This window comes from Mesoplodon densirostris, chromosome 10 (assembly GCF_025265405.1).
Source record: "Mesoplodon densirostris isolate mMesDen1 chromosome 10, mMesDen1 primary haplotype, whole genome shotgun sequence".
Taxonomy (NCBI): domain Eukaryota; kingdom Metazoa; phylum Chordata; class Mammalia; order Artiodactyla; family Ziphiidae; genus Mesoplodon; species Mesoplodon densirostris.
Window position 1 is genome coordinate 106,062,876 of NC_082670.1, and position 27,242 is coordinate 106,090,117.

At 44.9% G+C, this 27,242-nt stretch overlaps 1 protein-coding gene across 1 annotated transcript; it reads left to right on the plus strand.

Moving 5' to 3' along the window:
• The first annotated feature begins 502 nt into the window (after positions 1 to 502).
• MRPS25 (mitochondrial ribosomal protein S25) lies at positions 503 to 25,584 on the plus strand. Its single transcript, XM_060111299.1, has 4 exons — positions 503 to 753; positions 16,662 to 16,768; positions 24,591 to 24,678; positions 25,318 to 25,584. The coding sequence occupies exons 1-4, from the start codon at positions 620 to 622 to the stop codon at positions 25,508 to 25,510; spliced, it is 522 nt and encodes a 173-aa protein (XP_059967282.1). The 5' UTR covers positions 503 to 619; the 3' UTR covers positions 25,511 to 25,584.
• The last annotated feature ends 1,658 nt before the right edge of the window (positions 25,585 to 27,242 follow it).

Here is a 27,242-nt window from a genome sequence, read left to right on the forward strand (position 1 = left end):
CTCAAGTGGCTAAACTAGAAAGGAGCAAGTAGATCCCCAAATCTCCTTTTTTCTTTTTTTTTTTCCCTTTTGCAAGTCAGGTTTTTAATTTTGTTTTTTTTTTTAAGTCAATGTTAGAAATTACGCAGTTCTAACCCTTCACTTTAAAACTGGAGAAGTTGAGAGAGCAAAACTGACATATTTGAGGTTGAACAGAAAGTTACTAGTCGACTTGGTGTTCAAACTCAGCTCTCTTGAATTATTTCCTACTGTAAGTTTGTTTTCTGAATGATTGAGTTTGAGCCTATATAAAATATTTTCCCTTGGAGGAGGGGAGAAAGACTTGATTCACAAATCGTGAAAACCTTAACGTTCCAACAGGAGCTTTAACGCTTAGGCGAACGTGCCGGCTCCCACCGCCCCCGCCTAAGGAAAACTCTGCCAGGCAGTACTACAAGTCCCAGGCCGCTCCGCGGCGCGCGCGCTGCCCGCCGGGAGGCGTCTCCTGTGAGTCTGCGCGGGAAGTGGAAACCGGCGCGGAGGAGAAGCGGCGCGAGGGCCGCCTGGGCGGCGTCAGTTTGTCTGGTCTCCGCGCTGCTGGGCTCGCGGCCGGCGGTGTGGTCCCTCCGCCGCAGCCGCCATGTCCATGAAGGGCCGCTTCCCGATACGCCGCACCCTGCAGTACCTGGGCCAGGGGGACGTAGTGTTCAAGGACTCGGTGAAGGTCATGACGGTGAACTACAATACGCACGGGGAACTGGGCGAGGGCGCCAGGTCAGTCCGAGCCGCCGGGTCGCACCAATAACTTAAGAGTCGTTGAGACTTGGCGCTGCGCTGGCGCCAGGGCCCCCATTGCACGGACGGGCATCTGCCCCGGGTTCCACAGCAGAAGAGGACCTCAGGGCCGCGTCGCGCCGGGTGGGGGCCGCGCTGACGGGGAGGCCGAAGCCTCCTCAGCCACCCGTGCCCCGCGGGCGGCGCGCGGTCCGGGTGGAGCCCAGCCTGGGGCGACCGACCCGCTGGGGTCCGGGCCCTTCCACCTGCTGGCTTTGGGAGAGTTGCTTTTCCTCAGTGTTGCGACCGGGGTGATACCTATGTCCCAGGGCCGATATGGGGGTGCAGTGGGAGGGGTAACAGCAGCTGGCATTTACTGAGTCCTCGTACGTGCAGCGCGTTTCTGAATGCTCCTCGTGCACTAGCTCGTTTGATTTCTACAGAAACCCCACTGTTCTCTTCACTCCAGGGATGAAGGAACGCAGGAGGTTAAGGAACTGGCTTGTCCAGGGTACCATAGTCAGCTGGTGAGGGGGCGGTTCTGAAAGGGGGCTTCGTTCTCGAAGGACTCATGACCCTTAGAGTGAAGGGGCTGTCTGTGAGCTGCGCAGCGGCCCCCACCTCAACTCCTTAATGCTTTTCAGCCCGCAGGAGAGTCGGGACTCATTAAATGGAACTTGCAAGTGAAAGGTTTGAAGTGAACCTGAGAAATGCAGCAGTGATTTGGGCTTTTCAGGTGTTAGGCATACATTTACCGGGTGCCGATGCTGGGCCCCGAGCTGTTCCTGGGAGTTCAAGTCCTGTCTTTCAGAAACTGTGGGATTGGGTGTGTGGGATGGATCAGAGTGAGACTGGAGAGCAACTCCCTGTGGAGGGTGGCCCCCCTATGGCGGGGCCTTCAGTGCAGGACTGTTCAGGAGAGCCAGCAGGTACCCCTTAGCCGTTTGCTTTCCACAGGTCAACGCAAGAACTTGAACCTACTTGCGTGGGGTCAGCTGGGATGAGGGCTTCCTAGAAGACTCAGTCTTAGGGCTGAATGGGCACCCAGATACTCCTGCATAACCAACTTTGCATCCATCCATCCATCCATCTGCACCAGGAGTCACAGGGCAGAGGCCAGGCAGGTACAAACAAAGGAGGGAGACAGTCTGGATGGGCCTGCAGTAAACTGAAAACGTGCCTTGCCTCACGGGGCCATTCACTGCTTGGCTACATCTTAACTATTTGGGCTCCATGGAAAATTTCTGACTTATCAAGGAGCCAGAAGTTAAGATTTTAATGTAAATCTCTGGTTTTTAAATGGCCAATCAAAATAGGCCTGCACATACTCGCATGCTCAAGTATTTTAATACTCTGGGTAAATAGGCGCCAAACAGCCATTCTGTGTTTCATTGTTCCTAGTGATAAGGGCTTGGCTGTCCCACTGGTGCCCTTTGGGTTTGAGCCTGTCAGATTTGCTCTTTGTAGCCCCACCGGCCTTTCTTTGCTTGTTCGTGTGCCCTCAGCACTTCATCTGGCCCTGCATCCCAAGTGCCAGTGGCCAGTACAGCACCGGGCTAGCAAGTCTTAGGGTATCTGCTGGGTGTGTGGGGAGCTGCCTTATTCAGAGTCTGAGAGCTAAGTTCCTCCTCACCTCTGCCAGGTGTTCTTGCCTTTAAGATGCAATGGGAGAAGTAACAGCTGCTGGAATTTATTGAGTTCTTTGTCCAGCCTTGCGCCTCAGGATCCAGGTGAATTTGATAATGATGGAGCCCAATGCTCACAGCCCTGATTCTTTGACCTACTGGTCATGGGACCCAGGGCAGTTTACTTTTCTGGCCATTTTTTAAAAATTAATTAATTTATTTATTTTTGGCTGCGTTGGGTCTTCGTTGCGGTGCGCGGGCTGTAGGCGCGCAGGCTCACTAGTTGTGGTGCACGGCTTAGTTGCTCTGCGGCATGTGGGATCTTCCTGGGCTTGATTTGTGTCCCCTGCTTTGGCAGGTGGATTCTTAAACACTGTGCCGCCAGAGAAGCCCCTCATTGTAGTTTTGATTTGCATTTCTCTAATAATTAGTGATGTTGAGTATCTTTTCACGTGCTTCTTGGCCATCTGTATGCCTTCTTTGGAGAAATGTCTACGTAGGTCTTCTGCCCGTTCTTTGATTGTTTTTTTTTTTTTTTTATATTGAGCTGCATGAGCTGTTTGTCTGTTTCGGAGATTAATCCTTTGTTCATTGATTCGTTTGCAAATATTTTCTCCCATTCTGAGAGTTGTCTTTTCGTCTTGTTTATGGTTTCCTTTGCTGTGCAAAAGCTTTTTTTTTTTTTTTTTTTGGCGGTACGCGGGCCTCTCACTGTTGTGGCCTCTCCCGTCGCGGAGCACAGGCTCCGGACGCGCAGGCTCAGCGGCCATGGCTCACGGGCCCAGCCACTCCACGGCATGTGGGATCTTCCCGGACCGGGGCACGAACCCGCGTCCCCTGCATCGGCAGGCAGACTCTCAACCACTGCGCCACTAGGGAAGCCCTGTGCAAAAGCTTTTAAGTTTCATTAGGTCCCATTTGTTTATTTTTGTTTTTATTTCCATTACTCTAGGAGGAGGGGCAAAAAAAGATCTTGCTGTGTTTTATGTCCAAGGGTGTTCTTCCAATGTTTTCCTCTAAGAGATTTATAGTGCCTAGTCTTACATTTAGGTCTTTAATCCATTTGGAGTTTATTTTTGTGTATGGTGTTAGGGAGTGTTCTAATTTCATTCTTTTATATATATATATAAATTTATTTATTTTTAATTTTTAAATTTTTGGCTGCGTTGGGTCTTAGTTGCCACACATGGGCTTTCTCTGGTTGTGGTGAGCGGGGGCTACTCTCTGTTGCGGTGCACAGGCTTCTCGTTGCAGTGGCTTCTCTTGTGGAGCACGGGCTCTAGGCACACGGGCTTCAGTAGTTGTGGCACGCGGGCTCAGTAGTTATGGTACTTGAGCTCTAGAGCACAGGCTCAGTAGTTTTGGCTCACGGGCTCTAGAGCACAGGCTCAGTAGTTGTGGTGCACGGGCTTAGGTGCTCCACGGCATGTGGGAATCTTCCTGGGTCAGGGCTCGAACCTGTGTCCCCTGCATTGTCAGGTGGATTCTTAACCACTGCTCCACCTGGGAAGCCCTAATTTCATTCTTTTACATGTAGCTGTCCAGTTTTCCCAGCACCACTTATTGAAGAGGCTGTCTTTTCTCCATTGTATATCCTCCAGAGGCAACAACTTTCAACTCTAACCATTTGATTACAATTTTACTCCCATATAGTTAAATACCATCTCAGAGAGCTCCTCCTTACTTTCTTAGCTTTAGGCTTCATCTGTTCACTTGCCACTGTGGAAGGCAAGAATTTAGCTCTTCCAGAAGCATTGCCGTTCCCTACCCCAGCACATGCATACTACTCGACCCCCCCCATCCTCCCAATATAGTCATTTAAGAATTTTGGATAAATCAGTATTCACTGTTAAATTATTATGACTTTGTAAACACTGTACACAACTGAGTCAAACACTTCGATTATTTTTCCTTTTTGTTTTTGCAGTTTTTTGTTTTCCCTGGGGTTATTGTCACTGCTTTTGTTTTAACTGCAGATTCTGCCCCAATTATGGCTGTCTCCCCAAGCAAATGGCACACAGTCAGGCCTTCTGTTGATCCTATCTTTTTCTTCTTGAGAATAAACTACAAGCTGCTATCTGGACTTGTCCTGCATTGCCATCATGTTGGCATAAACACCGAGGCACACAGCAGTAACTTGCTCTGGGTCATACTGGGAAGTGGTGAAGCCAGGCAGCCACGCTTCTACCCGCGTACCACTTGCACCTTTCCATCGTCTGGTGTGGGGAGCGGGGTGGCAGCATGAAGCAGAGAATGCATTTAAATTTGGGTCATTGGGGAGGCTTTAATCAAGAGACTAATTGCAAAGGTGTGGTAAGGATGGGAAAAGAAACCACAAGGAACAGTGCAAGACCCCGGGTCTAGGCTGCAAAAGTGAGGAGAACGTTTGTTGGGACCTGGAGATGAAGAGGGCTGCCTGACAGGAGCCTGTGGAGCTGGGACTGAGCCTGGGGTCGAGCCAGGGAGATAAATACCTTGACTCTCCTCCTCCTTCCATTCTTTTGCCAGTGCTCCCTGTGGCTGAAGCCAGCACAAAGCCAGAGGGCAGGAAAGCCCACTTCCTAGCCCATATCTGTTAGCTGCTCTGGATGGAGAGCAGGTGGAGAGGGACCCCGGTATACAGTTGTGTCATAGTTTATATAATCAGCCCGGCATTTAAGTTGTTCTGTTCCTTTGCTGTAACAAATAATGCTGCAGTAAACCTCACACATGTCTTTGTATTCAAGTGTGAAAATAACTAAAGGCAGAGGTGAAAACATTGAGTCAAGATCTGTGCTAGTTCCAAACTGACCTTCAGGGAGGTTAAACCAGTTGATATATTTAAGGAAACGTTTCCTCACTTTATAACTTAAAACTATTTATTTATTTATTTATTTTAGCAATCTAAGAGGTTAAAAAGGACCATTTTAATTTATGACCTTTTTTTTTTTTGCTTTATAACAAATTTAATCAGTTATACATATACATATGTTTCCATATCCCCTCCCTTTTGCATCTCCCTCCCACCCTCCCTATCCCACCCCTCCAGGCGGTCACAAAGCACCGAGCTGATCTCCCTGTGCTATGCGGCTGCTTCCCACTAGCTATCTACCTTACGTTTGGTAGTGTATATATGTCCATGCCGCTCTTTCACTTTGTCACAGCTTACCCTTCCCCCTCCCCATATCCTCAAGTCCATGCTCTAGTAGGTCTGTGTCTTTATTCCTGTCTTACCCCTATGTTCTTCATGACATTTTTTTTTCTTAAATTCCATATATACGTGTTAGCATACGGTATTTGTCTTTCTCTTTCTGACTTACTTCACTCTGTATGACAGACTCTAGGTCCATCCACCTCATTACAAATAGCTCAATTTCATTTCTTTTTTTTTTTTTTTTTTTTTTTTTTTTTTTTTCATTTCTTTTTATGGCTGAGTAATATTCCATTGTATATATGTGCCACATCTTCTTTATCCATTCATCCGATGATGGACACTTAGGTTGTTTCCATCTCCGGGCTATTGTAAATAGGGCTGCTATGAACATTTTGGTACATGTCTCTTTTTGAATTATGGTTTTCTCAGGGTATATGCCCAGTAGTGGGATTGCTGGGTCATATGGTAGTTCTATTTGTAGTTTTTTAAGGAACCTCCATACTGTTCTCCATAGTGGCTGTACCAATTCACATTCCCACCAGCAGTGCAAGAGTGTTCCCTTTTCTCCACACCCTCTCCAGCATTTATTGTTTCTAGATTTTTTGATGATGGCCATTCTGACTGGTGTGAGATGATATCTCATTGTAGTTTTGATTTGCATTTCTCTAATGAGTAGAGATGTTGAGCATCCTTTCATGTGTTTGTTGGCAGTCTGTATATCTTCTGTGGAGAAATGTCTATTTAGGTCTTCTGCCCATTTTTGGATTGGGTTGTTTGTTTTTTTGCTATTGAGCTGCATGAGCTGCTTATAAATTTTGGAGATTAATCCTTTGTCAGTTGCTTCATTTGCAAATATTTTCTACCATTCTGAGGGTTGTCTGTTGGTCTTGTTTATGGTTTCCTTTGCTGTGCAAAAGCTTTTAAGTTTCATTAGGTCCCATGTGTTTATTTTTGTCTTTATTTCCATTTCTCTAGGAGGTGGGTCAAAAAGGATCTTGCTGTGATTGATGTCATAGAGTGTTCTGCCTATGTTTTCCTCTAAGAGTTTGATAGTGTCTGGCCTTACATTTAGGTCTTTAATCCATTTTGAGCTTATTTTTGTGTATGGTGTTAGGGAGTGATCTAATCTCATACTTTTACATGTCCCTATCCAGTTTTCCCAGCACCACTTATTGAAGAGACTGTCCTTTCTCCACTGTACATTCCTGCCTCCTTTATCAAAGATAAGGTGACCATATGTCCGTGGGTTTAACTCTGGGCTTTCTATCCTGTTCCATTGATCTATCTTTCTGTTTTTGTGCCAGTACCATACTGTCTTGATTACTGTAGCTTTGTAGTATAGTCTGAAGTCAGGGAGCCTGATTCCTCCAGCTCCATTTTTCGTTCTCAAGATTGCTTTGGCTATTCGGGGTCTCTTGTGTTTCCATACAAATTGTGAAATTTTTTGTTCTAGTTCTGTGAAAAATGCCAGTGGTAGTTTGATAGGGATTGCATTGAATCTGTAGATTGCTTTGGGTAGTAGAGTCATTTTCACAATGTTGATTCTTCCAATCCAAGAACATGGTACATCTCTCCATCTATTTGTATCATCTTTAATTTCTTTCATCAGTGTCTTATAATTTTCTGTATACAGGTCTTTTGTCTCCTTAGGTAGGTTTATTCCTAGATATTTTATTCTTTTTGTTGCAATGGTAAATGGGAGTGTTTCCTTGATTTCACTTTCAGATTTTTCATCATTAGTATATAGGAATGCCAGAGATTTCTGTGCATTAATTTTGTATCCTGCAACTTTACCAAATTCATTTATTAACTCTAGTAGTTTTCTGGTAGCATCTTTAGGATTCTCTATGTATAGTATCATGTCATCTGCAAACAGTGACAGCTTTACTTCTTCTTTTCCAATTTGGATTCCTTTTATTTCCTTTTCTTCTCTGATTGCTGTGCCTAAAACTTCCAAAACTATGTTGAATAAGAGTGGTGATAGTGGGCAACCTTGTCTTGTTCCTGATCTTAGTGGAAATGGTTTCAGTTTTTCACCATTGAGGACGATGCTGGCTGTGGGTTTGTCATATATGGCCTTTATTATGTTGAGGAAAGTTCCCTCTATGCCTACTTTCTTCAGGGTTTTTATCATAAATGGGTGTTGAATTTTGTCGAAAGCTTTCTCTGCATCTATTGAGATGATCATATGGTTTTTCTCCTTCAATTTGTTAATATGGTGTATCACGTTGATTGATTTGCATATATTGAAGAATCCTTGCATTCCTGGAATAAACCCCACTTGATCATGGTGTATGATCCTTTTAATGTGCTGTTGGATTCTGTTTGCTAGTATTTTGTTGAGGATTTTTGCATCTATGTTCATCAGTGATATTGGCCTGTAGTTTTCTTTCTTTGTGACATCCTTGTCTGGTTTTGGTATCAAGGTGATGGTGGCCTCGTAGAATGAGTTTGGGAGTGTTCCTCCCTCTGCTATATTTTGGAAGAGTTTGAGAAGGATAGGTGTTAGCTCTTCTCTAAATGCTTGATAGAATTCACCTGTGAAGCCATCTGGTCCTGGGCTTTTGTTTGTTGGAAGATTTTTTATCACAGTTTCAATTTCAGTGCTTGTGATTGGTCTGTTCATATTTTCTATTTCTTCCTGATTCAGTCTTGGCAGGTTGTGCATTTCTAAGAATTTGTCCATTTCTTCCAGGTTGTCCATTTTTTTTTTTTTTTTTTTTTTCTTTTTGCGGTATGTGGGCCTCTCACTGCTGTGGCCTCTCCCGTTGCGGAGCACAGGCTCCGGACGCGCAGGCCCAGCGGCCATGGCTCACGGGCCCAGCCGCTCCGCGGCATATGGGATCCTCCCAGACCGGGGCACGAACCCGTATCCCCTGCATCGGCAGGCGGACTCTTAACCACTACGCCACCAGGGAGGCCCCAGGTTGTCCATTTTATTGGCATAGAGTTGCTTATAGTAATCTCTCATGATCTTTTGTATTTCTGCAGTGTCAGTTGTTACTTCTCCTTTTTCATTTCTAATTCTATTGATTTGAGTCTTCTCCCTTTTTTTCTTGATGAGTCTGGCTAATGGTTTATCAATTTTGTTTATCTTCTCAAAGAACCAGCTTTTAGTTTTATTGATCTTTGCTATCGTTTCCTTCATTTCTTTTTCATTTATTTCTGATCTGATTTTTATGATTTCTTTCCTTCTGCTAACTTTGGGATGTTTTTGTTCTTCTTTCTCTAATTGCTTTAGGTGCAAGGTTAGGTTGTTTATTCGAGATGTTTCCTGTTTCTTTTTTTAATTTTTTTTTTTATTTTTATTTTACAAATTTAATCAGTTATACATATACATATGTTCCCATATCCCCTCCCTTTTGCGTCTCCCTCCCACCCTCCCTATCCCACCCCTCCAGGCGGTCACAAAGAACCGAGCTGATCTCCCTGTGCTATGCGGCTGCTTCCCACTAGCTATCTACCTTACATTTGGTAGTGTATATATGTCCATGCCGCTCTTTCACTTTGTCACAGCTTACCCTTCCCCCTCCCCATATCCTCAAGTCCATGCTCTAGTAGGTCTGTGTCTTTATTCCTGTCTTACCCCTATGTTCTTGATGACATTTTTTCTTAAATTCCATATATATGTGTCAGCCTATAGTATTTGTCTTTCTCTTTCTGACTTACTTCACTCTGTATGACAGACTCTAGGTCCATCCACCTCATTACAAATAGCTCAATTTCATTTCTTTTTATGGCTGAGTAATATTCCATTGTATATATGTGCCACATCTTCTTTATCCATTCATCCGATGATGGACACTTAGGTTGTTTCCATCTCCGGGCTATTGTAAATAGGGCTGCTATGAACATTTTGGTACATGTCTCTTTTTGAATTATGGTTTTCTCAGGGTATATGCCCAGTAGTGGGATTGCTGGGTCATATGGTAGTTCTATTTGTAGTTTTTTAAGGAACCTCCATACTGTTCTCCATAGTGGCTGTACCAATTCACATTCCCACCAGCAGTGCAAGAGTGTTCCCTTTTTTCCACACCCTCTCCAGCATTTATTGTTTCTAGATTTTTTGATGATGGCCATTCTGACTGGTGTGAGATGATATCTCATTGTAGTTTTGATTTGCATTTCTCTAATGAGTAAAGATGTTGAGCATCCTTTCATGTGTTTGTTGGCTGTCTGTATATCTTCTGTGGAGAAATGTCTATTTAGGTCTTCTGCCCATTTTTGGATTGGGTTGTTTGTTTTTTTGCTATTGAGCTGCATGAGCTGCTTATAAATTTTGGAGATTAATCCTTTGTCAGTTGCTTCATTTGCAAATATTTTCTCCCATTCTGAGGGTTGTCTTTTGGTCTTGTTTATGGTTTCCTTTGCTGTGCAAAAGCTTTGAAGTTTCATTAGGTCCCATGTGTTTATTTTTGTCTTTATTTCCATTTCTCTAGGAGGTGGGTCAAAAAGGATCTTGCTGTGATTGATGTCATAGAGTGTTCTGCCTATGTTTTCCTCTAGGAGTTTGATAGTGTCTGGCCTTACATTTAGGTCTTTAATCCATTTTGAGCTAATTTTTGTGTATGGTGTTAGGGAGTGATCTAATCTCATACTTTTACATGTCCCTGTCCAGTTTTCCCAGCACCACTTATTGAAGAGACTGTCCTTTCTCCACTGTACATTCCTGCCTCCTTTATCAAAGATAAGGTGACCATATGTCCGTGGGTTTATCTCTGGGCTTTCTATCCTGTTCCATTGATCTATCTTTCTGTTTTTGTGCCAGTACCATACTGTCTTGATTACTGTAGCTTTGTAGTACAGTCTGAAGTCAGGGAGCCTGATTCCTCCAGCTCCATTTTTCGTTCTCAAGATTGCTTTGGCTATTCGGGGTCTCTTGTGTTTCCATACAAATTGTGAAATTTTTTGTTCTAGTTCTGTGAAAAATGCCAGTGGTAGTTTGATAGGGATTGCATTGAATCTGTAGATTGCTTTGGGTAGTAGAGTCATTTTCACAATGTTGATTCTTCCAATCCAAGAACATGGTACATCTCTCCATCTATTTGTATCATCTTTAATTTCTTTCATCCGTGTCTTATAATTTTCTGCATACAGGTCTTTTGTCTCCTTAGGTAGGTTTATTCCTAGATATTTTATTCTTTTTGTTGCAATGGTAAATGGGAGTGTTTCCTTGATTTCACTTTCAGATTTTTCATCATTAGTATATAGGAATGCCAGAGATTTCTGTGCATTAATTTTGTATCCTGCAACTTTACCAAATTCATTGATTAGCTCTAGTAGTTTTCTGGTAGCATCTTTAGGATTCTCTATGTATAGTATCATGTCATCTGCAAACAGTGACAGCTTTACTTCTTCTTTTCCAATTTGGATTCCTTTTATTTCCTTTTCTTCTCTGATTGCTGTGGCTAAAACTTCCACAACTATGTTGAATAAGAGTGGTGAGAGTGGGCAGCCTTGTCTTGTTCCTGATCTTAGTGGAAATGGTTTCAGTTTTTCACCATTGAGGACGATGCTGGCTGTGGGTTTGTCATATATGGCCTTTATTATGTTGAGGAAAGTTCCCTCTATGCCTACTTTCTTCAGGGTTTTTATCATAAATGGGTGTTGAATTTTGTCGAAAGCTTTCTCTGCATCTATTGAGATGATCATATGGTTTTTCTCCTTCAATTTGTTAATATGGTGTATCACGTTGATTGATTTGCATATATTGAAGAATCCTTGCATTCCTGGAATAAACCCCACTTGATCATGGTGTATGATCCTTTTAATGTGCTGTTGGATTCTGTTTGCTAGTATTTTGTTGAGGATTTTTGCATCTATGTTCATCAGTGATATTGGTCTGTAGTTTTCTTTCTTTGTGACATCCTTGTCTGGTTTTGGTATCAAGGTGATGGTGGCCTCGTAGAATGAGTTTGGGAGTGTTCCTCCCTCTGCTATATTTTGGAAGAGTTTGAGAAGGATAGGTGTTAGCTCTTCTCTAAATGCTTGATAGAATTCACCTGTGAAGCCATCTGGTCCTGGGCTTTTGTTTGTTGGAAGATTTTTTATCACAGTTTCAATTTCAGTGCTTGTGATTGGTCTGTTCATATTTTCTATTTCTTCCTGATTCAGTCTTGGCAGGTTGTGCATTTCTAAGAATTTGTCCATTTCTTCCAGGTTGTCCATTTTTTTTTTTTTTTTTTTTCTTTTTGCGGTATGTGGGCCTCTCACTGCTGTGGCCTCTCCCGTTGCGGAGCACAGGCTCCGGACGCGCAGGCCCAGCGGCCATGGCTCACGGGCCCAGCCGCTCCGCGGCATATGGGATCCTCCCAGACCGGGGCACGAACCCGTATCCCCTGCATCGGCAGGCGGACTCTTAACCACTGCGCCACCAGGGAGGCCCCAGGTTGTCCATTTTATTGGCATAGAGTTGCTTATAGTAATCTCTCATGATCTTTTGTATTTCTGCAGTGTCAGTTGTTACTTCTCCTTTTTCATTTCTAATTCTATTGATTTGAGTCTTCTCCCTTTTTTTCTTGATGAGTCTGGCTAATGGTTTATCAATTTTGTTTATCTTCTCAAAGAACCAGCTTTTAGTTTTATTGATCTTTGCTATCGTTTCCTTCATTTCTTTTTCATTTATTTCTGATCTGATTTTTATGATTTCTTTCCTTCTGCTAACTTTGGGATGTTTTTGTTCTTTCTCTAATTGCTTTAGGTGCAAGGTTAGGTTGTTTATTCGAGATGTTTCCTGTTTCTTAAGGTGGGATTGTATTGCTATAAACTTCCCTCTTAGAACTGCTTTTGCTGCATCCCATAGGTTTTGGGTCGTCGTGTCTCCATTGTCATTTGTTTCTAGGTATTTTTTAATTTCCTCTTTGATTTCTTCAGTGATCACTTCGTTATTAAGTAGTGTATTGTTTAGTCTCCATGTGTTTGTATTTTTTACAGCTCTTTTCCTGTAATTGATATCTAGTCTCATAGCATTGTGGTCGGAAAAGATACTTGATACAATTTCAATTTTCTTAAATTTACCAAGGCTTGATTTGTGACCCAAGATATGATCTATCCTGGAGAATGTTCCATGAGCACTTGAGAAAAATGTGTATTCTGTTGTTTTTGGATGGAATGTCCTATAAATATCAATTAAGTCCATCTTGTTTAATGTATCATTTAAAGCTTGTGTTTCCTTATTTATTTTCATTTTGGATGATCTGTCCATTGGTGAAAGTGGGGTGTTAAAGTCCCCTACTATGAGTGTGTTACTTTCGATTTCTCCTTTTATGGCTGTTAGTATTTGCCTTATGTATTGAGGTGCTCCTATGTTTGGTGCATAAATATTTACAATTGTTATATCTTCTTCTTGGATCGATCCCTTGATCATTATGTAGTGTCCTTCTTTGTCTCTTCTAGTAGTCTTTATTTTAAAGTCTATTTTGTCTGATATGAGAATTGCTACTCCAGCTTTCTTTTGGTTTCCATTTGCATGGAATATCTTTTTCCATCCCCTTACTTTCAGTCTGTATGTGTCTCTAGGTCTGAAGTGGGTCTCTTGTAGACAGCATATATATGGGTCTTGTTTTTGTATCCATTCAGCCAATCTGTATCTTTTGGTGGGAGCATTTAGTCCATTTACATTTAAGGTAATTATCAATATGTATGTTCCTATTCCCATTTTCTTAATTGTTTTGGGTTTGTTATTGTAGGTCTTTTACTTCTGTTGTGTTTCTTGCCTAGAGAAGTTCCTTTAGCATTTGTTGTAAAGCTGGTTTGGTGGTGCTGAACTCTCTCAGCTTTTGCTTGTCTGTGAAGGTTTTAATTTCTCCATCAAATCTGAATGAGATCCTTGCTGGGTAGAGTAATCTTGGTTGCAGGTTTTTCTCCTTCATCACTTTAATTATGTCCTGCCACTCCCTTCTGGCTTGTAGAGTTTCTGCTGAGAGATCAGCTGTTATCCTGATGGGGATTCCCTTGTGTGTTATTTGTTGTTTTTGCCTCGCTGCTTTTAATATGATTTCTTTGTGTTTAATTTTTGACAGTTTGATTAATATGTGTCTTGGCGTATTTCTCCTTGGATTTATTCTGTATGGGACTCTCTGTGCCTCCTGGACTTGATTAACTATTTCCTTTCCCATAGTAGGGAAGTTTTCAACTATAATCTCTTCAAATATTTTCTCAGTCCCTTTCTTTTTCTCTTCTTCTTCTGGAACCCCTATAATTCGAATGTTGGTGCGTTTAATGTTGTCCCAGAGGTCTCTGAGACTGTCCTCTGTTCTTTTCATTCTTTTTTCTTTATTTTGCTCTGCAGCAGTTATTTCCACTATTTTATCTTCCACCTCACTTATCCGTTCTTCTGCCTCAGTTATTCTGCTATTGATCCTATCTAGAGTATTTTTTATTTCATGTATTGTGTTTTTAATCGATGCTTGATTCATCTTTAGTTCTTCTAGGTCCTTGTTAACTGTTTCTTGCATTTTGTCTATTCTATTTCCAAGATTTTGGATCTGGGAAATAGAATCTTGGATCATCTTTACCATCATTATTCTGAATTCTTTTTCAGGTAGACTGCCTATTACCTCTTCATTTGTTAGATCTGGTGGGTTTTTATCTTGCTCCTTCTCCTGCTGTGTGTTTTTCTGTCTTCTCATTTTGCTTATGTTACTGTGTTTGGGGTCTCCTTTTTGCAGGCTGCAGGTTCGTAGTTCCCGTTGTTTTTGGTGTCTGTCCCCAGTGGCTAAGGTTGGTTTAGTGGGTTGTGTAGGCTTCCTGGTGGAAGGGACTAGTGCCTGTGTTCTGGTGGATGAGGCTGGATCTTGTCTTTCTGGTGGGCAGGTGCACGTCTGGTGGTGTGTTTTGGGGTGTCTGCGGACTTTTTATGATTTTAGGCCACCTCTCTGCTAATGGGTGGCGTTGTGTTCCTGTCTTGCTAGTTGTTTGGCTTAGGGTGTCCAGCACTGTAGCTTGCTGGTCGTTGAGTGAAGCTGGGTGCTGGTGTTGAGATGGAGATCTCTGGAAGATTTTTGCCGTTTGATATTATGTGGAGCTGGGAGGTCTCTTGTGGACCAGTGTCCTGAAGTTGGCTCTCCCACCTCAGGCACAGCACTGACTCCGGGCTCCTCAATTTAGGATGATGTGTTGTCTATTCCTGTATTCCACAGATGCAGGGTACATCAAGTTGATTGTGGAGCTTTAATCCGCTGCTTCTGAGGCTGCTGGGAGAGATTCCCCTTTCTCTTCTTTGTTCTCACAGCTCCTGGGTCTCAGCTTTGGATTTGGCCCCGCCTCTGCGTGTAGGTCGCCGGAGGGCGTCTGTTCTTCGCTCAGACAGGACAGGGTTAAAGGAGCAGCCTCTTCGGGGACTCTGGCTCACTCTGGCCGGGCGGGAGGGAGGGGCACGGATTGCGGGGCGAGCCTGCAGCGGCAGAGGTCGGCGTGACGTTGCACCAGCCCGAGGCGCGCCGTGCGTTCTTCCAGGGAAGCCGCCCCTGGATCCCGGGACCCCTGGCAGTGGCGGGCTGCACAGGCTTCCGGAAGGGCGGTGTGGGCAGTGACCTGCGCTCGCACGCAGGCTTCTTGGCGGCGGCAGCAGCAGCCCCAGCGTCCCACGCCCGTCACTGGGCTCCGCGCTTTCAGTCGCGACTCGCGCCCGTCTGTGGAGCCCCTTTAAGCAGCGCTCTTAATCCCCTCTCCTCGCGCACCAGGAAACCAAGAGGGAAGAAAAAGTCTCTTGCCTCTTCGGCAGCTCCAGAGTTTTCCCGGACTCCCTCCCGGCTAGCTGTGGCACATTAGCCCCCTTCAGGCTGAGTTCTCGCCGCCAGCCCCAGTCCTCTCCCTGCGCTCTGACTGAAGCCCGAGCCTCAGCTTCCAGCGCTGCGCGCCCCGGCGGGCGAGCAGACAAGCCTCTCGGGCTGGTGAGTGCCGCTCGGCACCGATCCTCTGTGTGGGGATCTCTCCGCTTTGCCCTACCCAGGTATGTGGGGAGTTTCTTGCCTTTTGGGAGGTCTGGGGTCTTCTGCCAGCGTTCAGTAGGTGTTCTGTAGGAGTTGTTCCACGTGTAGCTGTATTTCTGGTGTATCCGTGGGGAGGAAGGCGATCTCCGCGTCTTACTCTTCCGCCATCTTACCCTAAATGCAATTTATGACTTTTTTGGGAAGATACTGAGGATCCTTCCTGTGATAGGCCATGTGGGTTTCTGCCCGTCTGTGGCCTTTGCCTCTAGTGTTGCATTATAAATGGTGTTAATGATGTGCAGAACTCTATATCAAGGGAATTAACCTTTTGTTTTGTGTTTTGCAAACATTTTTCTTCCTGTTTGGCAAATGTTAATTTTGTTTTTGGTAAAGTTTGCCTTGCAGAGGTTTTATTTATTTATTTATGGCTGCGTTGGGTCTTTGTTGCTGCATGCAGGCTTTCTCTAGTTGCGGTGAGCTGGGGCTACTCTTTGTTGCGGTGCGCGGGCTTCTCACTGCGGTGGCTTCTTTTGTTGCAGAGCACAGGCTCTAGGTGCGTGGGCTCAGTAGTTGTGGCTCGTGGGCTCTAGAGTGCAGGCTCAGTAGTTGTGGCGCACGGGCTTAGTTGCTTCGCGGCATGTGGGATCTTCCCCGAGCAGGGCTCGAACCCGTGTCCCCTGCAGCGGCAGGCAGAATCTTAACCACTGTGCCACCAGGGAAGCCCTATCTGTGTTTTAAACCTTCTGAGTTTAGAGGTTTCTCCACTCCTAGACTGTAAAAGTATTCCCCATGTTTGTTTTCATGGTTTCCTTTATTTTTAACTTGTGGTATAATTTACATAAAGTGCTCACCTGTAGATACACAGCTTCTCATGTGAGCACACTGTGCAGCTGTCACACCAGTCAAGACTGAGGACATTTCATGGTTTCATTTTTATATTTATACTTCTGTTTTGGTGAGTTTTAGGCTAATATGCAACGTGAGATAGGGATATAGATTTCTTTTCCCTAAAATGACAAACCAAGAGTCCCAACACCCACATTGAGACAACACGTTAGTGGATTCCTGAGACCTGCTTTTCCTACCTCCACCTTTTCGGGGGCGGGCAGGGTCCTCTTAGAATCTGATGAGTTCTGGACTTTCTCTTTAGAAGAATACACAGGTGCATACAGTTTTCGGTTAAAAACTCTCATGGGTTTAATTTCTTCTGTTTTGCAGGAAATTCGTGTTTTTCAACATACCTCAGATCCAGTACAAGAACCCCTGGGTACAGATCATGATGTTTAAGAACATGACGCCAACACCCTTTCTGCGGTTCTATTTAGGTGAGTGCAGGACCCTCTGCCGTGACCCAGGCCTGACTTTCCTCCCATGTTCCTCCTGTGTGGCAGTCAGCGGGGGCTGAGATGGGAGCACTTGTAAACCTACGTTGGTCCTGTCACCTTGGCTCCTATACCTGGCACACAGTGACTGCGCAGATCTGGTCTGTCCCTCTCCAGCCGCATCTCCTGTTGCTGCCACATCTCCTACATACGCCTCATGTCACATGGGCTAGTCTTCCCAGATTCCCTTGCCGCACTGTGCTTTGTTGCCTTTGCTCATGTCGGTTCCTTTGCTGGAAATCCCCTTTCTACTTTTCTTTGCTTAATTAAAAATTAAATCCTTTGGGACTCAGCTTGGGCACCATTTCACTCAGGAAACCTTACCTGCACCTTAGATTGGCCTCTCCCTTCTCTCAGGGCACGTCTCTCAGTGCTGGCCACATTCTCTTGAACAGTGTATGTGTCTGCGTGTGTCCTCTGTGGACCATATGCATTTACATGATGCTCTCCTGTCCCTGTGAGGAGCAAACATGAAGATTTATTCAGTTAAATTGGGCTCAGTGCCTGGAAGTCAGAAGACCATATGTTCTAGCCCAACTCTCTACTCAGTCATTCTGATCCTGAGCGAGTAATGTTCCCACTTACATATTTCTAGGGGAAGGCCAAACATCTTCCTTACACGGTTACGAGAATCAAGTGAAGTATAGACTGGGAAATTCGTCAGGAAGGAAAATGATGATGTTCTTTCATTCATTCAGCAAATATGTATCGAGTTCCTGTTAGGAGCAAATATGTATCGAGTTCCTGTTAGGACCCAGGCACTGTTCTAGGTGCTTGGGGTGTCAGGGAGCCATACAAACAAAGATCTCTAGCCTTGTAGAGATGATATTCCAGCAGGAGGAGATAGAATGAACAAGAAACTCAATTACATGGTTTGTTAGAAGATGAGTGCTATGGAGAAAAGAAAATTAGAGCAAGGTGGAGGCAAGGAGAATGGTGGTGGTTGGCAATTTCGTGTATATATTTCGTGTTGGCGTTTTAAAAAATTAACTTTATTGAGGTATAATTTACCCATAATAAAATGGACAGGTCTTACGTGCGTGGAGTGATGAGTTCTGATAGATGTGACGGGCCTGTGTCACTGTTTCCTGGTGAAGACCCAAAAAGTCTCCCAGTACTGCTTTCCAGTTCCCAGTTCCCACTCCCAAGGGGAGCAACCACTGTTAGCAGTTCTTTTCTTTTTTTGGCCGCAGTGTACAGCTTGTGGGATCTTAGTTCCCTGACCAGGGATTGAACCCGGGCCCTCAGCAGTGAGCACAGAGTCCTAACCACTGGGGCCGCCAGGGAATTCCCTCTGTTAGCAGTTCTTTCACCATAGACTAGTTAGTTTTATTTTTTTCAGAACCTAATATAGAATCTCACAGCATATGTTCTTTTGTGTCTGGTTTTCACTTGTCTTTTCGAGATTCATCCATGTTATGTGTATCAGTAGCTTATTCATTTTTATTGCTGCGTAGTGCTCCATTATCAGAACATACCACAGTTTATCCATTCACTTGTGGATGAACATTTGGGTTTTCTATAGATGCCAAGACAGAGTTACAAGTATGAGGTTTATTGGAGATGGGGGGCAGGCAGGGAGAGTCTTCAGATGTCAAAGCACGTCTGACATCTCTGGAAGGAGGTCTGGCCAGGAGACGCCTCAGATGAGAAAGTCGGGGCCGGTCGGTAGGAAGCTCTGGCTGCGTGTTGGGCAGAAGCGGCAGGTCCTGGACGGGGACCTGGGAGAGCCGGGTGGGCTTAGCTCTGCTGCTGCAGCGGGTCCCAGAGACTCCTCCAAGGAGGGTCTTGCTCGAGGGGGGTTGTTAGCGGCTGCCTGCCGAGGGTGGTTTTGGGAAGGTGCATGTCTCTGTGGACCTAGGTATTCAGTTCTCCTGGGCACAGGCTCAGGATGGGCTTGCTGGGCCACAGCATAGGCACGTGACCTTCTTAGAAACCACCCAGACAGGCCTCCAAAATGGTTATGCCATTTGTCCCTGCAGTCCGCAGGGTGAGGGGTCCTGCTGGCCCCCCGTCGTCACCCAAACGGGTCCTGTTGCTCATCTGCATTTCCTGTGGCTGCTGTAAGATCACCACGAGGTTGGTGGCTTAAAGTAATACAGATTTCTCATCTTAGTTTTGTAGGTTTGAAGTCCAACATGGGCTAAAATCAAGGTGTTCACAGAGCCTTCCTTCCTGGAGGCACTAGGGTGAATCCGTTTCCATGCCTTTTCCAGCTTCTAGAGGCCCCCACGTTCTCAATTTATTTATTTTTAAATTCTTTCTGTCTTATTTTTGGCTGTGTTGGGTCTAAGTTACTGTGCGTGGGTTTTCTGTAGTTCCGGTGAGTGGGGGCTGCTTTTCTTTGTGGTGCGCGGGCTTCTCATTGCGGTGGCTTTTCTTGTTGCAGAGCACGGGCTCTAGGAGTGCGGGCTTCAGTAGTTGTGGCTCGCAGGCTGTAGAGCGTGCTCAGTAGTTGTGGTGTGTGGGCTTAGTTGCTCTGCGGCATGTGGGATCTTCCCGGACCAGGGCTTGAACCCATGTCCCCTGTACTGACAGGCGGATCCTTAACCACTGCGCCACGAGGGAGGCCCGAGACCCCCACACGCTTTGGTTCGTGGTCCCTTCATCCTCGAAGCCAGCTGCGTTCGTGTCTGGCCCTCTCCAACAGTCACACGTTCCTCTGACCACAGCCCAGGAGGGTCTCCAACTTTAAGGACCTTGTGATTAATGGGGCTGCCAGATTATCCAGGAGAATCTCCCCATTTCTGGGTCCTTAGGTTTAATTTCATCTGCAGAGGCCCCTTGGCCATGTCAGGTGTTATATTCACAATTCTGGGGGACTAGGGGGTACCTTTGGGGGCCATTCTTCTCATCACATACGTCTTTTCAGCCATTCCAGTGCCTATATATCTCCTTGACATTTTAATTTGCATTTCCCTATATCTTTCCATGTGCTTATTGGCCATTCATTTATTTCTTTTGTAAAGAGTCTGTTTGGATCTTTTGTCCATTAAAAAATAAGCGGGGGCTCTTTTCTTGCTGAGTTCTTTATATATTCTGGATTCAGTTCCTTTGTCAGATGTATTGTGAATATTTTCTGTCTATGGCTGCCTTTTCATTTTCTTAATGGTGTCTTTTGAAGAGCAGAAGTTTTAATTTTGATGAATTCTAGCTTATCAGTTGTTTTCTTTTCTTTTTTTTTTTTTGCGGTACACGGGCCTCTCACTGTTGTGGCCTCTCCCATTGCGGAGCACAGGCTCCGGACACGCAGGCTCAGTGGCCGTGGCTCACGGGCCCAGCCGCTCCGCGGCATGTGGGATCCTCCCAGACCGGGGCACGAACCCGTGTCCCCTGCATTGGCAGGTGGACTCTCGACCACTGCGCCACCAGGGAAGCCCTCAGTTGTTTACTTTTATGTTTAGTACTTTTTGTGTCCTGTCCAAGAAATCTCTGCCTACCCCAAAGTCACAAAGATTTTTCTCCTGTGTTTCAAAACTGGGAGAGTCCTAGATTTACATTTAGGTCTATGATCTCGTTATTTGTGTATTAAGTGAGATAAGGATTGAGGTTCATTTTAGGTGTTTTAGATTTGGGATATTCAGCTGTTATAGCACCATTTGTTGAAAGACAATCCTTTCCTTTATTTTAGTTTCCTTGGCACCTTTGTCAGAAAAATTGACCATGAATGGATAAACAAAATCTGTATATTCATTCAGTGGAATATTATTCAACCATGAAAAGGAATGAAGTACTGGCACATGCTACAACACGGATGAGCCTTGAAAACATGCCAACGGAAAGAAGGCAGGTGCAAAAGGCCACATAGTGTGTGATTCCATTTGTGTGAGGTGTCCAGAACAGACAAAGCCATAGGGATAGGAAGTGGTTGTCAGGGGCTGGGGCTGGGGTGGTGTGGGGAATAGGAAGTGACTGCTTAATGGGTACAGGGTTTCTGTTTGGGGTCATGAGAAAGTGCTGGAACCTAGATAGTGGTGATGGATGCACAACATTGTGGGGGCATTAAAAACCACCAAATTTTACACTTTAAGCTGGTTAAAATGGGAGAATTCCCTGGAGGTCCAGTGGTTAGGACTCCGTGCTTTCACTGCCAAGGGAGCGGGTTTAATCCCTGGTCAGGGAACTAAGATCCTGCAAGCCGAATGGCACAGCAAAAAAAAAAAAGAAGTATAATTGATGTACAGTAATATTATATAAGTTACAGGTGTACAATATAGTGATTCACAATTTTTAAAGGTTATACTCCGTTTATAGTTGTTATAAAATATTGGCTATATTCCCCATGTTGTACAGTGTATCTTTGTAGCTTATTTTATATATAATAGTTTGTACCTCTTACTCACCTACCCCTATGTTTCCCCTCCCTCCTTCCCTCTCCCCACTGGTAACCACTAGTTTGTTCTGAGTCTGTTTCTTTTTTTTTTTTTTTTTTTTTTTTGTGGTATGCGGGCCTCTCACTGTTGTGGCCTCCCCCGTTGCGGAGCGCAGGCTCCGGATGCGCAGGCCCAGCGGCCATGGCTCACGGGCCCAGCCGCTCCGCGGCATATGGGATCCTCCCAGACCGGGGCACGAACCCGTATCCCCTGCATCGGCAGGCGGACTCTCAACCACTGCGCCACCAGGGAGGCCCTGTTTCTTTTTTGTTATATTCACCAGTCTGTTGTATTTTTTAGATTCCACAAATAAGTGCTATCATACAGTATTTGTCTCTGACTTAATTTCACTTAGCATAATGCCCTCCAAGTCCATCTATGTTGCTGCAGATGGCAAAATTTCATTCTTTTTTATGGCTAAGTAATATCCCATTGTGTGTGTGTGTATAGTACATCTTTATCCATTCATCTGTTGATGGGCATTTAGGATGCTTCCATATCTTGGCAATTATAAATAATGCTGCTATAAATATTGGGATGCATGTATCTTTTTGAATTAGTGTGTTTTTTTTCAGGTATATACTCAGGAGTGGAATTGCTGGGTCATGTGGTAGTTCTATTTTTAGTTTTTTTGAGAAACCTCCATACTGTTTTCCATAGTAGCTGCACCGATTTACATTCCCAGCAACAGTGTACAAGGGTCCCCTTTTCTCCACATCCTCACCGACCTTTGTTATTTGTGGTCTTTTTGATGAATGCCATTCTGACAGGTGTGAGGTGATATGTCATTGTGGTTTTGAGTTGCATTTCCCTGATGATTAGGTATCTTGAGCATCTTTTAATGTGCCTGTTGGCCATCTGCATTTCCTTTTGGAAAAATGTCTATGCAGTTCTCCTGCCCATTTTTTAATCAGGTTAAGTATTTATTTATTTACTTGGCTGTGCCAGGTGTTTGTTGCCACATGCGGGATCTTTTAGTTGCGGCATGCGAACTCTTAGTTGCAGCATGGGGGATCTAGTTCCCTGACAAGGGATCGAACCTGGGCCCCCTGCATTGGGAGCACAGAGTCTTAATCACTGGACCACCAGGGAAGTCCCTCATTTTGTTTTATGTTTTCCTTTGCTGTACAGATGCTTTTAAATTTAATTAGGTCCCATTTGTTTATTTTTGCTTTTATTTCCTTTGTTTTAGGAGACAGATCCCCAAAAAATATTGCTACGATTTATTTCAAAGAGTGTTCTATGTTTTTTCTAGGAATTTTATGGTAGCTAGTGTTTATATTTAGGTCTTTAATCCATATTAAGTTTATTTGTGTAGATGGTGTTAGAAAATGTTTTAATTTCATTCTTTTACATGTAGGTGTCCAGTTTTCTCAGCACCACTTATTGAAGAGAGTGTCTTTTCTCCATTGTATGTTCTTGCCTTTTTTCTGGTAGATTAATTGACCATAAATGTGTGGGTTTATTTCTAGGCTCCCTATTCTGTTCCACTGGTCTATGTGTCTGTTTTTTTGTGCCAGTACCTTGCAGTTTTTGAATACTGTAGCATTCTGGTGTAGTCTGAAGTCAGAGAGCATGATTCCTCCAGCTCTGTTCTTCTTTCTTAAGATTGTTTTGGCTATTCGATTTTATTTCTGAACTCTTCATCCTCTTTAACTGATCTATATGTCTGTCCTTATGCTAATAGCACACTGTCTTGGTTTTTGTAATTCATAATATGTCTTAAGATCGGGAAGTGTAAATCCAACTTTGTTCCCCACCCCCCCTTTTTTTCCAAGATTAATTCGGCCCTTGTAGGTTCTTTGCATTTCCATATTGACTTTAAAATCTGCTTGCCAGTTTCTAGAAAAAAAGCTTGCTGGGATTTTGTTCAGAATTATAGATCACTGAGGATAATGGACATTTAAAAAAATAAATTTATTTATTTTTGGCTGCATTGGGTCTTTGTTGCTGTGCGCTGGCTTTCTCTAGTTGGGGCGAGCGGGGGCTTCTCTTGTTGCGGAGCATGGGATCTAGGCGCGCGGGCTCAGTATTTGTGGTGCACGAGCTGTAGGCGCGCAGGCTCAGTAGTTGTGGTGCATGAGCTCTAGGCGCGCGGGCTCAGTAGTTGTGGTGCACAGGCTTAGTTGCTCCGTGGCATGTGGGATCTTCCTGGACCAGGGCTCGAACCCATGTCCGCTGCATTGGCAGGCGGATTCTTAATCACTGCACTGCCAGGGAAGTCCCTGGACATTTTAATAATATTGAGTATGTTTTGTGACTACTGTAAATGGTATTTTTAAATTTTTCATTCTTCAGTTCTTTGGTCAGCACCAAACAACTTTGTAGAAGTACAGCTGATTTTGTACATGGGCCTTGTGTCTTGCAATCTTGGTAATTCATATTTCTAGAAGTTTTTATTTTCTAAATTCCTTAGGATTTTCTACATACACAATCATTACATCTGCAAATAAAATTCTTCCTTTCCAATCCTTTAATTTCTTTTTTGTGTGTCTTAATTCACTAGCTGATGTGGCTGTAAGATTTTGCATTTTTACCAGGAATTTAGGAAAGTTCCAGTTACTCTGCATCCTCACTAACACTTGGTATTGTGTTTAAAAAAATTTTAGCTACCTTAATATCTCACTGGTTTTATTTTGTATTTTCCTAATGACTGATGATATTGAGTATCTTTTCATGTGCTTATTATTATCAATTTTTGTTGTTGTTAAATGTTTATTCAGATATTTTGCCCATTTTTTTCTTTGGATTGTCTTTTTGACATTGAATTGTGAGAGTTCTTTAGTCAGGATACAAGTCCTTTATCAGATATATGCTCTTCTTCCTCACTGAGTTGTCTTGTCATCTTTGCTGAAAATAAGTTGACCATAAATTTAGACCCAGTTCAGTTCCATCTCTATAGGCTGTTCTTTTGCTCAGTACCACACTGACTTGATTACTGTAGCCTGTGGTAAAATTGAAATTGGGAAGTGAATGTTCTCCCTTTTTCTTGTTTGTCAAGGTTGTTTTGGCTGTTTTGGGTCCTCTGCATGAATTTTAGGCTCAATTTTTCCGTTTCTACAAAAACACCTGCTAGGATTTTTGGTAGGGATTGACTGAATCCATAGACTGATAGGGTAGGATTGCCATCTTAACAATACTAAATCTTTCTATCCATGAACATGGAGTTTCTATTTAAAATAGTATGTATGCTTTTCTACATACCTAAAGTTTATGTATGCTCACATCTAAAGAAATACGGAAAAAGGGCAGCATAATTGGTTACATAAACACTTACTTGACCGTTAAAATGTTTCTCCTCTAAAAGCAAATCCCAAATCACCATCATTTGAGGCCAGGCAGTGCCTTGCTGTGTTCTCAGCTTTCTTCCCCCCCTTTCCTCCTGTTTCCAGATTCTGGGGAGCAAGTCCTTGTGGACGTGGAGACCAAGAGCAATAAGGAGATCATGGAGCACATCAAAAAGATTCTGGGGAAGAATGAGTGAGTTGTTGGGCTTGATCTGGAGGGGTGCAAACGTCTTGGCCCAGAGATGTGAGAGGGAGGAGATGGGCGCGCTGGGAGGGGTGTTGAGAGGGCGGACTCTGGCAGGAGCCTCGGATGCAGACCAGAGAGCGGGCCGGAGTCTGTGCGCCTGAACCTCTGAGCTGCAGCTCCCTGCACCGTGAAGATAAAGATGGTCCTTTCCTCCTGGGTCCACGGGGAGCTGAGAGGCATCTGAAACGCGCACCCTTATGGCTGTGACCATGTCCCTCTTGGGGAATTTCAGCTTGGAGCTAGTGGGTGACCAACCCCAGAGCCTGCTGTGACACATTGCTTTTCTTCCCGTGAATGGAGGCAGGGAAGATGGGAAAGTCTGTCTTGAGAAAGTGCACAAAGGCACTTCCAGGCCCCTTGGTCCTGATTGCCTGTCCTCAGAGCTGGGGTCACCCCTTGCTACCCTTCACCGGGCTGCAGGCCTTCCTGTGCACCCCCCAGCCCCGGAGGCCCGGGGGGAGTAGGGAGCAGCGTAGGAGGTCTCCCTGGCAGATGCTGGGGCTCACTCGGCTGAGAAGTCTCCCACTTCCCAGCGGCTTGGAGCCGTGTCACCCACGCCTTGTTGCTGTCTGTGTTCTTTGGCAGGAAAACCCTCGAGAGAGAGGAGCAGGAGAAAAAACAGCTTTCTCACCCAGCCCACTTCGGTCCCCGAAAGTACTGCCTGCGGGAGTGCATCTGTGAGGTGGAGGGGCAGGTGCCCTGCCCGGGCCTGGTGCCATTGCCCAGGGAAATGACAGGGAAGTACAAAGCAGCTCTGAAAGCCAGTGCCCAAGACTGAGGCCCCAGAAAAGCCCCTGGTCCTATTCCCCGAGAGACTGAAAATCTCTTTGCAATAAAAGGGTCTCCTTTACACACTTGTGTAAAAGTGCATGGGGGGAGGGGAGGAGTTGGGCTGCAGCCAAACTGCCCAGGGAACACCCTGTGCCATCAGGGCAATAAGTGCTTCAGAATCACTGAGCAGTGTGGCATGAATCCGGTCTGATAGGCCTTCGTAGGGACAGGGCTTTGGGGTCGGGAAGGTGTAAGGCCGCAGCCTGGTGACATCTCGTCTCAGTCCTGCAGCCCTTTCCTGGTCTCTAGTAGCTTCGACTCTTCTTCCAGGCCTTGCTCTGGAGAATAATGAAGAACTGCTGCGTGGGGGTTTGGCCGGAGCTGTCTGGCTGGTGGTATAGACGTCCTCTCCAGTCAGTCCCTTTGGAATTTTTCAGAAATCCCAGGGCAAGCCTGTGTGCAGCGCTCGCATGTTAAACTAAAGCCAACTGACCACTGGGGCGAGGCTGTGCCAGAGGCCAAGAGGTCCCAGTGGAGGCCCAGACCTGGCTCCCTGGCAAGGAGAGGGCGCCCCCTGGTGGAGGGCGCTACCCTCTGGCTTGGTCAGCCTTCACTTACTGAGGTTTGGAAGAGGGTGTGAGGTGTCACTGGGGGTCTGCCTGGGAGTTCTTTCCTCACAGGACACTGATGTTGCTGTCACTTCAGTTGTGTTGGTTTCAGTCCTCAGGAGACACCAGGGCCCTCTAGGGTCACCTTAAGATTAGGTTTACTTGGTCAAGAGCGAAGGACTTGGACTGAAGCCGAAAGCTCCCTGTGAGATGGGAAGAAAGGTAGTCCTTATCCCAGTGTGCGACTGGGATGTTTTATATAAATGCTGCAGCGTACTTCATGAAATTGGGGGAAGTTTGGCTCCTTTCACATATGGTGCTCAGGTTATGGTATACTGTGATTTTGAACCAGACCTGTGTTCAGGGTGATGGTGTAAACGTCGGGGTTGGGGGGAGGTGGGTGTGTGGGTCTGATGTGTAATGGGTAGCTGTCCTGAATGACCACAGGCTTACGAGGGTTGTTTAACTGAAATTCAACACTTTGGTGCTCTCTCCTCCAGCACCATTTCCGAGGGCGGCTAGAAAAACCTGTCCCCCCTTCTAATCCCTCCCTGGGTGCTGGTCTCAGTTCCCGCCATGTTTCTGATACTGCTCCCAGCTGGTGGCAGCCATGGCCTTCACAGTGGCTGAGTGGCCTTTTCAGAAAGAGAAGGACTTACAGAAATGGCCCACAGGGGCGCCCCCAGGGTTGCTAACTAGGAGGATCTCCCTGAACTGAGCTAGTTTTTGACGCCTCTTTAGAGAGAGAATAAATGTCCAGTGCCTGACACGATGGCGCTGCTGTTACTGTTTGCGTGGACTATTTTATAGGTAGCAGGTACCATGCGTGGAGATAGATAAACACCACTGGGGGGCATTATTCCTTTGCCATCTATTTCCTACTTCATTAGTGGTAAAAAAGATGGGTTTAAATTTACAAAAATGGGAAGAAATTAGTAGCGAAGATTGCTATGAGGATCTTTTTTTGAATATTAGTGTATATGTCAATCGCAATCCTCTCATATGAGGATCTTGTAATTGACATTTTCTAATTTTATCCGCATAAGCAGTGTTCATCCGATGGTTTTTGGCCTTGTTCTCCTGAAGTGACCAATTTGCTTCTCATTTTGAGTTGTACCTGGCAAAGCCACT

Coding starts and splice junctions, on each gene's coding strand:
- MRPS25 (XM_060111299.1), top strand. CDS start 620: ATGTCCATGAAGGGCCGCTTCCCGATACGCCGCACCCTGCAGTACCTG. Junction 754..16,661: donor GAACTGGGCGAGGGCGCCAG/GTCAGTCCGAGC, acceptor TCTGTTTTGCAG/GAAATTCGTGTTTTTCAACA. Junction 16,769..24,590: donor CTTTCTGCGGTTCTATTTAG/GTGAGTGCAGGA, acceptor TCCTGTTTCCAG/ATTCTGGGGAGCAAGTCCTT.